At 41.1% G+C, this 15,736-nt stretch overlaps 1 protein-coding gene across 2 annotated transcripts in view; it reads left to right on the forward strand.

Annotated features, from left to right (window-relative positions):
* DNAJB6 (DnaJ heat shock protein family (Hsp40) member B6) overlaps positions 1–15,736 on the forward strand; it is a 64,067-nt gene that overhangs the window by 25,969 nt on the left and 22,362 nt on the right. The window contains exons 7-8 of one of the 2 annotated variants that reach the window (XM_080974261.1): positions 832–973; positions 1,593–1,663. In XM_080974261.1, the coding sequence (XP_080830387.1) occupies positions 832–973; positions 1,593–1,663 (213 nt within the window). Of the gene's footprint in view, positions 1–831; positions 974–1,592; positions 2,367–15,736 lie in introns of those variants that run through there. The other variant, XM_080974262.1, reaches the window with a different exon arrangement.

The raw sequence follows: 15,736 nt of genomic DNA on the forward strand, positions 1-15,736 counted from the left end.
TCTGTCCGGCGTGTGGGGCGCTCTGCTTCAGGGCACCTTTCGCGCCGGGCGGCAGGCTGCTATCCGCAGCGTGGGGAGCCCTGCGGGGAACTCCTGCAGGGCTCCCCACGCTGCGGATGTCTCTCCGGCGTGCGGGGCACTCTGCTTCAGGGCGCCCCTCGCGCCGGGCAGCAGGCTGCTATCCGCAGCGTAGGGAGCCCCGCAGGGCTGCCTAGGCTGCGGATGTGTTCCTGAAGGGCCGGGCGCTCTGCTTTCAGGGCACCCGGCGCTCCGGGAAGCAGGCTGCCATCCGCAACCTAGACAGCCCTGCGGGAACTCCCGCAGGGCTGCCTAGGCTGCGGATGTGTTTCTGAAGCCTGGCAAGCGAGAGGGGTTGGTGCGCACCGACCCCTCTCGCTCTCCAAGCTTCAGCAAAAGCCCGCATTTGCCCCATAGGACGCACCCAAATTTCCCCTTCATTTTTGGAGGGGAAAAAGTGCGTCCTATAGGGCGAAAAATACGGTAATTTCTTAGTATCATTATATGAGAATATAATCTCAAGGACCCAAACTTCATTTTGAGTTGGAGCATCGAAAGCTGAGGAAAAGCTACAGCTAAATTTAAGCGATTGGCGGTTGTTTAAAATTGCTGGAATCAGGATATAAACTGGTATATGAAGTTAATAGACATGGTTACACATAGTGGCCTGACAAATCAGTTCTGAATTTTACTGAGTTTATTAATCTGTGGAAAAAGCAGGAGTGAAAAACTGTTGGTCCTTTGGTGGGGGGAGATGTACCCCTTTTTTTGCCTTGGTTCAAGTACATTCTGACACTTTGATTCCCTTACCAGGTTTTACTTCGTTTGGTTCTCTGGGACATGGGGGCCTTACTTCATTCTCCTCCACATCGTTTGGTGGCACCGGGATGGGCAGCTTCAAATCTGTATCGACTTCAACTAAAATAGTTAATGGCAGAAAAATTACTACAAAGAGGTACAGTGATCTAAATTCACATTTTTCAGTAGGTTAGTTATGTAACTGGTTTTCTGTAGTCAATAGATTTTTAAAGACGTAGAATTATAGAAATATATTGCTTCTCTCTTTATTACTTGCCCAAGGAAGGAAACAAATGCTTTCACTAGCCAGAATTAACTTCAAAGTGTGTGTATATACTCTGTTTACATTAGTGACACACTCAGCTCCCAATAAGCTTAGGTTCTCTGTTTTCAGGTTGATGCCTCTGATTTTCCCAAGTTTTGAGTGTGGTGTTAGTGGTATTTGAATAAGTTGAATATTCCTGTGATTGAGGTGCCAAATGTCCAGTCCTAGTGGATTAGAGATGTGATAAATATGTGAAGTTGTGATGTCGGATCTGGCTGAAATTGGAATTGTGCTAAAATGGTGGCTCAGGGTTTCATAAGGGGTTCAGTTTACATAAGCAGTCAGAATTGTTCTAAGCTTTTGCATAAAATGAAACTTTCCAGTTTAGCTGCTGCTATTTGATGCCAATCAGTGGTAATCACTTTATGGACAAGATATCCATGTGCTAACTGGTTGTTATTTAAAAAAAAACACTTCAGAAAAGACTATTAAATGGATTTTTGTCCTGCAGAATTGTTGAGAATGGACAAGAGAGAGTAGAAGTTGAAGAAGATGGCCAGTTAAAGTCTTTAACAGTAAATGGTAAGGAGCAGCTGCTACGCTTGGATAACAAGTAATTCAACGCACGCATTTAACAGAAATGTTAAGCTATAACGAGCACCCTTTGAGGATTAACAGGAACATTTTTTTGAAGATTTCAAACGAACTCTTTTCATTATACTGTACGTAATCTAAAGTATTTATAAACGGCTCATCGGAGCTCATGATACTGTCAGACTTTTGCGTTTATTTGCTGGGACCACATGAATAGGACCATTTTTTGTCCTTAAAATTGTTGTAAATTTCTGTATGCACTTTGCTTTTTATTAAACCTGATTCTAGGTGGACAATTACCCTGCATTAGCGCTAGGGCAAAATTGTACACTAACATTAGCATGAATCCTGCTTTTTTTGATTTTTTTGTTTGTTTGTTTGATAGATATGTGAGCCAACTAGTAGTTTAAATCTACTGTGAAGTTTAACATTTCTGAGGCAGATTTAGTTTCAAGCTTTCAATATTTAGTAGTGAAATAATGTTAATATGTTACAGATGGTGCATTTTTGGTTTAAACGAATTAAGGATGTTTTCTAGTTGTGCATGAATGCTGGCAATTTAGTCAGTTTTGACATCTAAATGTGTAATGTTTAAGCCTAGGCTAACAAAAGTTAAAACTAGTGAGCTTGGGTACTTTGTCATTTTTGCTAAAACGTTAAAAAATGAATAAATGCTGATGTTTGTGGTGCATTCTTTCATGGGTAACATTTGTAGCTTTTTTTGTGCGCCTGTGTAACTTGGATGATAACTATACTCTGCTTTTCAGTACCTGCTTACTTCAGACTTTCTTCCTTGCAAACGTTTCCCCATATAAGAATTGGGTGCCACTAAACAATTAACCACAACATTCTCAACTAGACAAGTGTTATTTCTCTGGATTAGGTAAATGTCATACCAGTGGATGTGAAACAATTGTTTTTTTCCTCTGCCTGCAATCCACCCCCCATCTGTGCCAGAGAGTTCCCCACACCTTTTGAAGCAGATTTTGAGAATGTGTGGGGAGAGCAAGAGTTAAGTTCCATTTGCACGAAGCTCATTGCTCAAGCAGGACATCAGAGATTGATATTACCCCCTAAATTCATTTTTTGTGAACTGACATAAATGTAGTTCTAACCATTATTTTTCAGTGAGCAATGCTTTTTGTTTTTTCCTGAAACAGTAGATGGCTGCAAAAAGCAAAATAAGAAACATATATTTGTTTTTCAGTTTAAGTGTTGCATTTTTTTTTAGACTGCCATTCAGTTGGATAAGTACATGGGTGAGTCCCTTATTCGGTATAAACTAGGCTCCAGTGAAACCTATTTAAATTAAGCTATGGGATAGAGGATCACACTGGAAGTGTGGGAGAAAAAGAGGAAGGTAAACCTTTATCAGGGCAGCTTTGCTCTAAAACCTTTAGATTATCATTAGTTGTAATGAAGTTGTTTCCTACTGGTGGCTAACCTGTAGCCTTCTGGAAGTTGTTGGATTACAGTTCCCATCCCATTGTTGTTCCTGGTGGCTGGGACTGATGGGAGTTGTAGTCCAATAACATCTGGAGGACTGTAGGTTAGCCACTGTGCTATATAACTTCAGGAAAAAGTGAGTACCTATTAATTTAGGAAGTGCAAGCACACTTCGTATCCCTATCTAAAACTAACCATAAGTCTAGCTTTGGATATCCTGCCTACAAATTACAGAAAGCATCATTCCTGCATTGCAGGGAATTGGACTAGATGACTCTTGGGGTCCCTTCCAACTCTACAATTTTGTGCTTCTTTTAAGGTCCTTCCTAATCTAAACCTCTCAATGGTTGGCATATGTTCATATATCTTGGGCCATGTCCTCCAAATTGACTGCCCTTGTATGATTAAAGAGGGGAGGGGACCATTTCACCAAACTCCTTCATTGGGAGAAGAAATTCTTCAGCACTTCCTTGTGCCAGCAGTGGCTGTAGCATAGTTTCTTTTTCTCTGAGTCGCGCCTTCCCCGCTTGCTGCTACAAAAGTGGCAGCAGCAATGGCCATGTTGACAGACTGACCACCATTTTGCATCCTCCACAGTGCCCCTGGCCAAGTGCCATTCTAGGGCATGTGGGACAAAGGAATGAGAAAAGGTCAAATGTATTTTTAACACAGAATTCATTAATCAGTAACCCATTATGATGTATATTTCATTTCTTATTTCTGTTCTCTTTGGGAAACATCAGTCTAGAATGGTGAGGGTGAATGATACTGAGTTAGGAAAGGCTAATCACACTTGCTATAAACAGAAGCCTTTAACTGAAACAAAAACTAGCTGCCTTGTGCACTTTCCATTTCACTCCTCATAAATTCCATCCAAATTGCTAAAGGAGAGCATTAATAGGTTACTTTCATTGAAGAATCAGCCCCTGGTACCTTCTCAACATTCACAGTTTAAGAACTATTGACAGTGCTAGTTGTAGCTTATTATTAAATTAGTTATATAGTTGAGCAAGACTTGACAAGAGTTAGAAGGCTAGCCCATCGACAACTGTATTATGGTGATAAAATAAGTAGAATACTGTACATTAATTCATATTTCAAAACACAATGTGCTTAACTTGCCACATGGGTGCTTTTGCTGGAATGGCTCTATGCAGGCAAACATGGGGCTGTGTATATACTGTGGTTGAAAATCAGAACTGTGCCAAGAATTGTCAACATCCTGCATCCTGCCTTGCAATTAAAATTTACATATTTGCTTATTTTGAAGCCCTCTCCTGTATCACTTGAAATCTCATGAGACTTCACCAGGCATCAGACATATGCATTATCTGCAAAACCTTCACCACCAACCTTCAAGTGGGGGCATAATCCCATGGGGAATTATGAGAAAACATGTAATTCGCATTACTGACAGACATGCCGCTCATACTTTGTAGCTTATCAAGAGCTGAGATTTTCAGGATGCTGAATTCTGTGCTAGATTATTTTTGCACTTGCACAATCTGATCATAGAATGCACACAGCCCCTGTATATCAACTTGCCTGGCAGTTCTGTCTCTTCCAAATGCGCTGCATCATATTTAGCAGCAGCTAGTCATTTGGATGTCAAATCTAACTCTTAGCTGCTAACCTTTCTGGTATTGCAAGCCAAGCGACACTTTGTGTTGTCTGTATGTCCAAGGTGTTAAATTTGATCTGGCGAAATGTGGTTCTTACCGCTTAGCATTTGTGAGAATAAATCCAGACCTTGCCTGGGGGTTGGGTGTATTGTTTTTAGCCCAACAGAAACCTGTTAGTCCATGCATCCACAAAAAATTCAGTTTACCTGTTACCAGTATGGAAAAGGTAAAAGGTACTCATTTACTTTCCTAGGGGTTTCCTTCATGGCATGCACCTCCCCAAGATAAAGAACAATAAAAATGAAGGTCCTTAGAAGCCAAAGCAAGAACAGTTGCAAGACCCAGAGTATAAACATGGTCCGTCTATCATCTATCTATCTATTTATCTAATGTAATCATCATTGAAGATACAAAAAATAAATAAATTAGAAGATTGCACACTAGTAGACAAATAAGTGTTTTGACTGCTTAGTATTTTTCAATGAGATTGTTTTATCAATTGTCCATTTTATGAGTGATCAACTCTTGAAGAGTTGGTGGTTCTTGTGTTTTTTTGAAAGACTGAGCAGTCAGAGTGGATCTTTGTCTACAGGTCTGCCATCTTCTGATTTATATGATTTGGTTTTTTGTTTCTGTACTTTCATTGATGTAATTAGTTTTCCAGCCATACATATCGAGTACAATACAATACCATTTTCCTATTCTGAGTTGTGTAATTGTATTTGCTTATGCAACTCCCCAAACCAGTTCCATTCCTCCTTTTCTGGAATATGTAGTGTAAAATGTCAGGGACATGACAAGTCCATTTCCACTCTCCCTACTTTTTTTTTCTTTTTTCAATGACATGAAATTTTTGTTCCAATTACTTTTGACTGTATATTTAATTTGTAGACTTCCACAGTCTGCCTAACAGTTTATTTAGAGCCCCCCTCAATATACTCACCTGCCAGTAGCATTCTGTTAGGTGATAGGTTCTAGTCAAAGAAGCTTTTGCATTTTTAAAAAATAAAAAACCCTTTCATTTCCAAGTATGTATATTTCTGCACACCTAGAAAGTTTCCGGTAAAAACCACTCCCCTGCCTATGTATGGCTCTGTTTCTCTTCCTAAATGATAAAGCATTCAACCACCTGAGTTCTCAATTAGAAGGAAGAAGTGAGACCTACAGCAAACTATTCCAGTGTGGATTACTCACAAGTATTCCAACCAGCCATGTTCTCTTCCTGGATATTCCATTCTACCGCTACCCTGGCTTTGTTCTCCCCTATCCTAACAAGCATTCAGCATTCTGTGACTGCTGAACATGCTGCGTCCTCATGTGGATTTTCCCCACAATTTTTTTTTTTCAATTACTGCAAGTTTTGGGGTCCCCATGAGCCCACTGATATCTCTGTTTTGTTTCTCAGTCCACTCACGTTTTGGCTTAAAAAAAACCCCCTGTCAGCACTCGTCAGCTGAGATTGTTATTAGAGGGGGTGATTGAGTAGGATGGGAAAAGGAATTAGAGGTGAAATATTCAACAGTGATAACAAATGGGCAGGTTATGGATTTATACTTCATTCCTACCACCCTATTTGTTTTAACACGTTGGGTGTTGGTCCCTCTTCCTCAATGTTGTCCACACTGAGTGGCAGAACATGGACATTCCGCATGCAAGCAATGTGCTTTTTACCACTGACCTATGGCACTTCCTGACTACAGATTCTGCTCTATTGGCACACTATTATATTACGGAATGATAGTTTTGGCTTGGTCACTTGTGGGTTTTTCTAGCTGCGACTGGCTGGTGTAGCTGATCATCTAGTCTTGAGAATAGCTGATGGGCTACATTTTACAGCTGCCACCAGAGAAAGAGAAATTTATCTATTGGATCCAGACTTTGTTGCACTTTGAAATCAATGGAACGAAGGCATGACTTTATTTGTGCTGTTAATTTCAGTGGGGTGTATGTGCAGCTAAGTCTGAATCAAGCCTACTATGTGTACTATGTTTAAATCCTGTGGGTAAGTAGCTGTATCATAACTTTCTGTAGAACTTTGGCATCCTTTATTTTCAAAGCTTGGTAAGTCTGGAAAGTTGTTTCTAAGGGCCGCTAAATGCATGCCGTATTTGTGTGTAGGTGACAAGGTCTGCAATCTCCTGCATTAGCACATGAAACACATTCCCCCCCCTTGTTTGAAACTTGACCCAGTTGCTGAAGCATTCAATACTGAGACATGCTAATGCCAAATTTTCTAAATTGTGAAGTTTATTATTAAATACATTGTATTAACCTGTCTTCTGTCTAGTTACTAGATTGAACGCTGTCATTTGTACCTTGGGATTGTTTTCCAACAAGGTATTGCTAAACTGTCCCCTTTAAAATGTTGTGTTTTGTAAAGGTATAATTTATGTGAGTGTTTTGAGACGTCTGATTTAATTTTGAAAGATTTAAACATTGACTTATACATGTCATTCTCATGTCTGGGCTTTCTCTGTTGCCCATCTGCCTGGCTGAACATATTGGTTTGTATGCAAATGGCATTTGTCTGATGTCTTGTATAGTGTTGTGTCCCAGTATGTTTTGGAGTCTTCATTAACCATGTGTGTAGGTTCACATTAGACCCAAATGCTCAAACATAAAATCTGCTTAGCTCTTGCTTAGCTGTTGTTACTAGATTAGTCACTTAACCTCAGTTTCTTCATCTACAAAAGTGTTTTTTAAAAATGCTATATGTTGAAAATTGATAAATGAGGCTGCAGTTGGGTATCTTAGTGATTGCATATAGTTTACAACCTGTGCCCGCATTGTGATGTGATATAGGACAATGAGGCCTTTGCCTTAATTCTCAGTTCTTATTGGTGGATACTTTGCCAAACCTTCAGTCTAATGTCCTCCATACAAGCAGGGTTTTGGTATCTCTCTGCTCCCAGTTCTGATTCCCATGATGTATCATAAGCTGCATTCGAAACTAATTTCATTTTCTGTAGTACTGTGGCATGTGAGACTGCGGTTTGGTTTCTGTCCTCCACCCGGAGTAACTCTGTTTCAAATCCTTCTTTATGATGGTCACTGTCATTCTTTATAATGCAAGGGCTGCATTAGTCTTTTTACTTACGATGCTCAGCAGAACACCATTGCCATCTGGCTTCCCTACAACAGTTACTTTGCTCTTTATACAAAATGCTTTTCCGAGCCTCAGAGTTGAGCTTGCTTGTAATGAGATTTCACATGTCAAATGACGGACAGTCGATCCTACGAAACTTCTCTTCTTCCTTCACTCTTCATAATGAGTTGCTTGGTAGCATCTTCATGTACGTTTCTTGTCATTGAGTTGCACTAGCAGAATATTTAGGTTACTTTTTAAGTTACATGCTTAGGATTAAGGTCAGTTGAAAAAGAATTTGAGTCACAATCTCTATTCAGCATATGCTTTGAGGTTGTCCAGGGCAGACTGCATTTTTAAACGTCCTTCTATTTTGCTGGCTGTAGAATTCCGAATTTGTTTGTACTCAGGTTTTTGAATAAGCTTTTAATACTAAGGCTGTGCATTGGGTTGCTCACACTGGCCATATTGATGCCTGGAACTGCCTTATATTGAGCCAGATCATTGATTCACTTAGCTTGGCATTGTTTACTCTCACTGGCTTCCCACTATGTTCGATAAAGATCTTTCCTAGCCCTGCTACTGTGTATTCAATACAGTAGTTCTCTTGAAAGATCAGGTGGAAAATAAGGGAATTGCAGGAGGATAAGGCTGTCAGTGGCTGTTAGATAAGACGTCTATATGTGCATGATACTGCCTGTGACATACAGTCACATCTGCACTGACATCTGTTACTTTCTTGCTACCTCACCACTGGCTCCCCAGCTCAGTAGACTAGAGGCAGAAGTACACCAAGGCACAAGGGACATATGCATTACAGCACACACTTGAATGTGCTCCATCTCATACTTTTGGCGTTGACTGGTTTATTTGTTTATTTAAAGCTCTGGTATACTGCTTAACCATTTGCATTTCTAAAGGATGTAAGGGACATTTGTTAAAAGCAAAAAAACTAACCCAGTTAGTTAGCCACTATAAACACCAAGCCACCAGAGATTTTGAACTGAACTTAGGCAAGAGCTGATAGCCACAGAAGTTAAATCAAATTTTAAGTTTATTTGGCCTTAGGCTGCAGCCCAATAATTCTAAATGTACCAGAGAAAACAAATATAAATTAGAAAATGCTCCTAGGCAGTGCTTAAAAAGGAAGAAATTGCCCATTCTAGTACTGACTAGACCATTACGTTGCTGTATGAGATGCAACCATTAGTCACAAATCTGTAAAAAGTAGTGAGCAAACCATTTTAATGTTTGGGAAGTTTATTTGGAGTATTTTTTATAATGCACAGGTTTCAAAAGCTGTTGACAAAGGTCAGAATCCATGGTCGTAGGGTTTCCTCATCTAAGTCACCTCCTTAGACAAAAACAAAGGCCCTAATGTGCCTCTCAAATCACAATTCCACTTGGTACTTAAAAGGGCATTCAGCTGCGTTTTCATTATGTGCGTCGTCCCAGAACGTTTACATAAGATTAGATCCATGGTAACTCTGTTTTCTCCCATAAATTGCTGCAGTTGGATACACAAATAATGCCTTCCCAAGCAGCATATCTTCTGTTGTGGGAGTCTCTCAAAAGCACTCCAGTGACTTAGATTTCTGATGTGTGTACCTAAGGTAAAAAGTACTAGACTGCCACGTAATTAAACTTTGGATGGAGATCAAAGTTCACTGTTGGGTGTGGTGTTGAAAAATTCCTAAATTTCTGTTTGGGCCTGTTCGTGGCAGCTGGCCAGGATAAGACACTTCAAATTAATAGCATATTATTCGAACAATGTAGGTCAGTAGGTGCTAAACAGACACCCCCTGGGACAATCTAGGGTGCCGCCTGGGGCAAGGAGTCACACATGCACTTCTTCCTTCCTTGGTGTGGCTGTCTTGAGAGTGAGAGACCCAGAGAGGCATGTGCCCTGGGAAAGGGAGAGCAGTTTCCGGAATTATGGGTGGCACAGCCTAATTAACGGATCACTGCAGATGTCATATGAATTAACAAATGTCGAACATGACAGCCTGTTGAAACATACAGGAAGAATTCCTTGAATGCTAAGTAGTGACAAAACTTGGGTTGAACCTTCTGCATTGAAAACAGAATGGCAAATCAGTAGCAGCTACTGATTTTGTGTATTTCTATATATCAGGAACAAACAAGTCTTTTATAGGATGCCGTTGCTATTTGCATTTCATCTAATGTGCATGTTTTCGTTGCTCCCCACTTTCTCATTCAAAGAGCGCTCTTTGTACTCAACGCCATCTAATTTTAGCCAGAAATCTGTGCAAATGCATTTGCTTAATCTGATTATGGTTGAAAATGAGTGAGAATGTTTTAGTATTCTAAAAGTTACTAGTGTTCAGAATCCTGACTCCTATTGATGTGATTGTTTCATTGTGCGAAACAAGTATCAAAGGTATGTTACTATTTTTTAAGGTTTGCCTGTGTGAACACAGTATCTTTAGGAAGATGGGAAACTTTATTATACCGAGTCAGACCATTGTAGCAGGTTGGACTGGATGACACTTTGAGTCCCTTCCAACTCTACAATTCAACAATTCTATAATCCATATATCTCAATATTTATAACGCCTTGTTGACAGGCTTCTTCCCATGTGTGCTTCACACACAACATTCTAGCTGTCACACAGTGCATAAGGACACAGTGGAAATTAGTGTGGGGAAAGGGCAGGAGACAGTTTCCCCTTACCAGCTGAAATTTAGGACTAACCTTAGCTGGGGTGGGGAGACTGTATTTCCATTGCTTTTGTTCCATCCAACCAAAGACTTGGCTTTAATATGAGAGGAAAGAAGGGGAGGCATCAGGTGGCATGGCAGTAAGGGCTCAAGCAAGAGAAGTGAGAAAGGATAGAGAAGCCACCCATCTCACTGGCTCTGAAATGTGAGGCATTTAGCAATACAGTCATACCTTGGATCCCGAACGCCTTGGTACTAGGACGTTTTGGAACCCGAATGTCTGACGGGGCTTCTGACTAGCTGCAGGAGCTTCCTGGAGCCGTTCAGAAACTGCACTTTGGTTTCTGAACGTTTTGGAAGTCGAACCGTTTGACTTCCAAGGTATGACTGTATGTAGGCAGGACTTGTCTTTGTTTTGTTTGGCAAAACCAAAAAAAGGTTGCCAGGACAAGACTGGGGAAATGAAGGACCCAAGCCATTTTGATAGGCATTGGCATAGTATTATTATATATATACTATTACATTTTCTTCCAAGGGGGACAAGATGATGTACATGGTTCTCCCCCTCCCAACAACTCTACAAGGTAGATTAAGCTGAGAGACAGTGGCTGGCCCAAGGTCACCCAGTGAGCTTCATAATTTGAATCTGGTCTCCCAAACTCTAGTCCTGTATTCTAAACACTATTCCAAATGGGCTCTAGGCAGTGCACACTGCATTTTATAGCTCTGGCCTTAGCTCTAGACTTTCAGACAGAAAAGTGTGTGTGTGTGTGTATTTAATGTACACATTCCGTGTGTGTCTGTTGCAATATACAAGCAATACTGCAGCAACAACCATGTGACCTGGAGCAGGGCAGCTTAATAGTGCTCCCAGTCTCTCAAGATAAATAGTTCGATAGCTATTCTGCAAGTTGTGCAACAATAAATAAGAAAATGTGTTGAAGCGTACTGCTGCTTTTCATGAACTTGCAGACAGTTTAAAGATGCTTACCTGGCCAGAGTGAGTGATCTAGGGCAGATGGTGCAAGCTAAGACTTGGTGGCTTGTCAGCTGGTGTCTGTGTTATGTTAAAATAGTTTTTTTTGAGACCAGATGACACCCACAGTCAGTACACTTTCTGCCATATCAAAAAAGAACTGCACATTCACTGTGAAGAAATTTTGTTTTTCTCTGATTACGATAGCTCCCTGAAGAGTAACCTCCTCGGTGCCAAAGGGTGAAAATTTAGAACATTATGTGTATCTCCTTCTGTGTCCAGTGGTTTGGGAAAGTGGCAAAGCAGTCAGATTATTGCCTCGGGAGTATACTTCCGAGGTACTAGCTTGCCTGTGTGTTGGGTGACAACCTGTGACAAGCACTTTTGTTTAAAGCTTGAATGCTTGTCTCTTCAGAGCAGTAACCCTGACAGTGAAGGCAATCAAGATAATCGTTCAGGTAGTAGAATTTTAAAAATGAACAGTACTAGTACTGTTAAGCATTTCCAAGAGGCCTGTTTGCAAGCTGATGGACTAAATAAAGGCTGCTCAGTCAGAGGTAAAGTATTGGCTTGCTTACTCCTCTGGTGGAAGCAGAGATCTTTGATAAACAGCCAAGAGCTCTTTTTCAAGCCCTTGATGCACGGTATCTTTTCCTAGAACTGTTTTTCTCTTATAGGATTTTTTTTTTGGGGGGGGGGAGTATTGTAGCTCCTTTGTATGTCCTTCCCTGAAAAACGTTTCCTAAGTTTCAAGTTTTCTGACCCCTCATCACAAGCTCCAGCCTTCCTCCCACAGTTAGAGCTGGAGGGAGGGGAGCAGGGTGTTGTTATCTTCACAGCAGTGCAATATGAGAAGCGTGAGATTCAGCCCCCTCTCCAGTTTGGAACCTTCTCCCAGTAGCTATGCTGCACTTTGGAGGCACTCAACCTTCAGAAGCAAGTCAGGGATATTTGCCACACGCCTCTCTATAGCTAACTCAGCATAAGGGTTGGGGCTTGCCCTTCTTTCAGCAGGAATCTGACGAGGGGAGCAGACCATTGTTCCTGATCTCGTACTGTACTGACTTTTGGAACTGCTGTGCAAGGCAACCACAAGGCTTCTGGCAATAATACATTTCTAGACAAGGCGAAATGTGTGGACTCTTAGTCATCATCTTCAGTTGGATCCACCAGCAGTCTGGCTTACCTTCAGGCTAGAAAACACTTCTGTTAGGACGGACTTCCGGGTTGGCGCCATCGCCGAATGGCGGACTCCCTCCGAGCTCCGGAGGGAGTCTGCTCGGCAGGGGCTGGGTCCTACCGCGCCGGCGACGTGGGGACCCTTAAAAACCACGGGCACGGAGTCCGTGGACATGGGTGACTCGGCTTGCACCATTAGCGCCCTCCCGACTCGTGAAGGAGCCTTTTTAAAGGCTTCGGATCGGGTGCCGGGGAGCGGCGTGGTGCTTTGAGTCTTCTGCTTTCCCTGCCGAGCGCAGCCGCATGCCATTCGACGGAGAGCGCTGACTTCTTCCATTGAAAATTTGGACTATTAACAACAACCCGTGAGTAATTGGGAAACCGGGTTCAAAATTTCGGATTTGGCACGAGCGGGGGCGATTTAAAAAGGAAGTCAATCCCCCCCCCCTACTGTAAGCATTCCAAAACAAGGACTGGGTAACCAAGGTCCAAAGGGAAGTATACTCCTGATAAAAATCATTAATTTCACGATGGGAAATTATAAGAACTGTGCTGGAGGAGAAGAGTGGAGGGTGAGAAGAAAAATGCAACCCCCCCCGGGAACCGGGGCGATTCGCGGAGCCTGGTGAAGAGAGACAGAGACTTTGACAGCTGTCAAAGTAGCTGTCAAAGCTGGAGAATATAAAGAGGACTTTGTTATGAGGACTTTGCTGGTTAATTTTGTTACAATTTGCTATAATATGGATACAAACTGTTGGAAAATAAGCAACAATTTGACTTTTTGATTAGAGGATACAAAGTTATTACAATCCCCCTAGAGGGGTTTCGGGACATTACAAGAACGGTCGTAAGTGGAAAAATACTCTGGGATTCGCACAGGACTTGTTATCTTCTGGGAAAGCTGCAAAACTGAAATAGTATTTTGTCTACAGAGGTATTTACATTAAAGGAGACAATAGAATTTTCTATTGAAGAAAGGAAGGGACTGGACGTAAGTTTTTGTTCCTGAATAACAAACCTCTGTAGAGATACCAGATTTCTGAATTAGAAAGTTTTAGCAGCTGAACAGGACAAGAAACCTGAGAAAGTGAGGAACAAGAAGAACAAAGGACTGATTACGACACGGAAAGAACAACGGGAGGAGTGGTAAAGATCAAGGAAATTAAAGGCCTTTGTTAGATTGGACACTTGAAGTTAAATATTATTAAAATTAATAAATTAAAAGAAAACCGGCAAGATGGAATCGGGGAGAAATCTGGTTATGAATTGAGACTTCCAAGCTGATAATGTATAGACTGATGGACATGGGGAATTCAAACCGGGGAAGGGGGGGGGGAGATTTGGAATCCAAAGGCTGTGTAACCATCTTTTGAATTTTTCTATATCTCTTATTTTCTATTTCTTTACATAACTTACGCATGTCATTTTATTTTGATTGGACGTGTTTAAAAAAAGGGAATTCGTGGAAGGAACTGGGGTGGATCTTGGGGAAAATCTTTTTTCTTTTCTTGTTAATGATGTGGGACGGTGGTAAGATTTGTACAATTCAATTTGGATAGTGGGTTAAACAAATTAAGCTTCAAATTGGGAGTGAGAGCTTGTAGAACCAAATTAAGGAAAGGGGAATACAGTCGGGGGGGGGGGAGGGGGGGAGTCCCAGAAAGTAGGCAATGAAAGTAAGGTTTTTAAATATCTTTTTTTCTTTTTCTTTTTTCTTTGTATTTTTATATTTTTGGAAACTTTAATAAATATGATTTTAAAAAAAAAAAAAGAAAACACTTCTGTTAGTATTGACAGGTTTTAGGAGAGCACCGTGAATTAGCACACTGTCTTTAAGCCCCCTTCCAGTGCTTTGTTTTATTAGCTGAAACTTACTTAGGGTCTGTTTATTCCCCTTGAGAACAAAACCATTCTTAGATTCGTTTTGGGTTTTCCTTTAGTTTTGTACTTCCTTGGTTTATAACGCTTTTATTTCCACCGGAGCCAGGTAACTTCCTCTTTGCATGGTGTCCAGTGTGTGCAATGGTCTTTGGGGCTTTCTAAAACACGGCAACACTTGCCTACAAGGATAACTGGTTTGCTTGAGAATACTGCCAGGAAAGGCTTCCTTGCTTGCCAGAATGTGTAGGTGTGACTTGGTACAAGATTTCCCTAGATAGGCGTTTGCTGCGTTGTATTTGATTGATGAGGAAACCTGCCCTCTATGTCAGACTACTACTTTAAAAATAAACCCATTCATTTGTTTCTGCAGAATCTGAATTCTGTTCTGCTTCATGAAAACTGGTGGGATTTTAAGGCTGCACTAAACTTTGCTCCTTCAGCCATTTGCGGCTCCTTTTTATGCCACAGTTCTTTCCAGCATTGCTCCAGTTTCTGAGAGTTGCAAAGCTAATGTGGGAAGGAGCTGCAGAGCAAGTTTTTCCCTATACAGTGGTACCTCAGGTTACATATGCTTCAGGTTACAGACTCCGCTAACCCAGAAATAGTGCTTCAGGTTAAGAACTTTGCTTCAGGATGAGAACAGAAATCACACGGTGGCGGTGTGGTGGCAGTGGGAGGCCCCATTAGCTAAAGAGGTGCTTCAGGTTAAGAACAGTTTCAGGTTAAGTACGGACCTCCGGAACGAATTAAGTACTTAACCTGAGGTACCACTGTATGACCATTAATTTCTGACATTACCAAGCAGTGCAGGAGTGACTCTTATTCCATAATTTACCCGAAGAAGATGCTTGTGCAACCAGAAAGTTTGCATATCTTCTATATACTAATGGGTTGCAGCAGATGCCTCACTAATTCTCCTTGAGGAAAGTAGCCTTTAAACTACGAAGGGCAAATAATTTTGCAATTTACTACTTTTGCATAATCTTAACTCAAGGTCTTTAGCAGTCCCAAACATTTTAAAACATGCTAGCATAATAGCACAAAGCTACTTTTCCCCAGCTGGTGATAATCTCTCTCTTTATTCTTGAAGCAAGGAAAAACTGTCATTCAGATGTTATGGTAAACATATGTTCAAGTTTAGGAAGAAGGTTAACTTATCAGTCCTTTCTTAGTTTGACAATAGAACATTC

The sequence above is a fragment of the Podarcis pityusensis genome, assembly GCF_964106645.2.
Source record: "Podarcis pityusensis genome assembly, chromosome: 12".
In the NCBI taxonomy this organism is placed as follows: Eukaryota; Metazoa; Chordata; class Lepidosauria; order Squamata; family Lacertidae; genus Podarcis; species Podarcis pityusensis.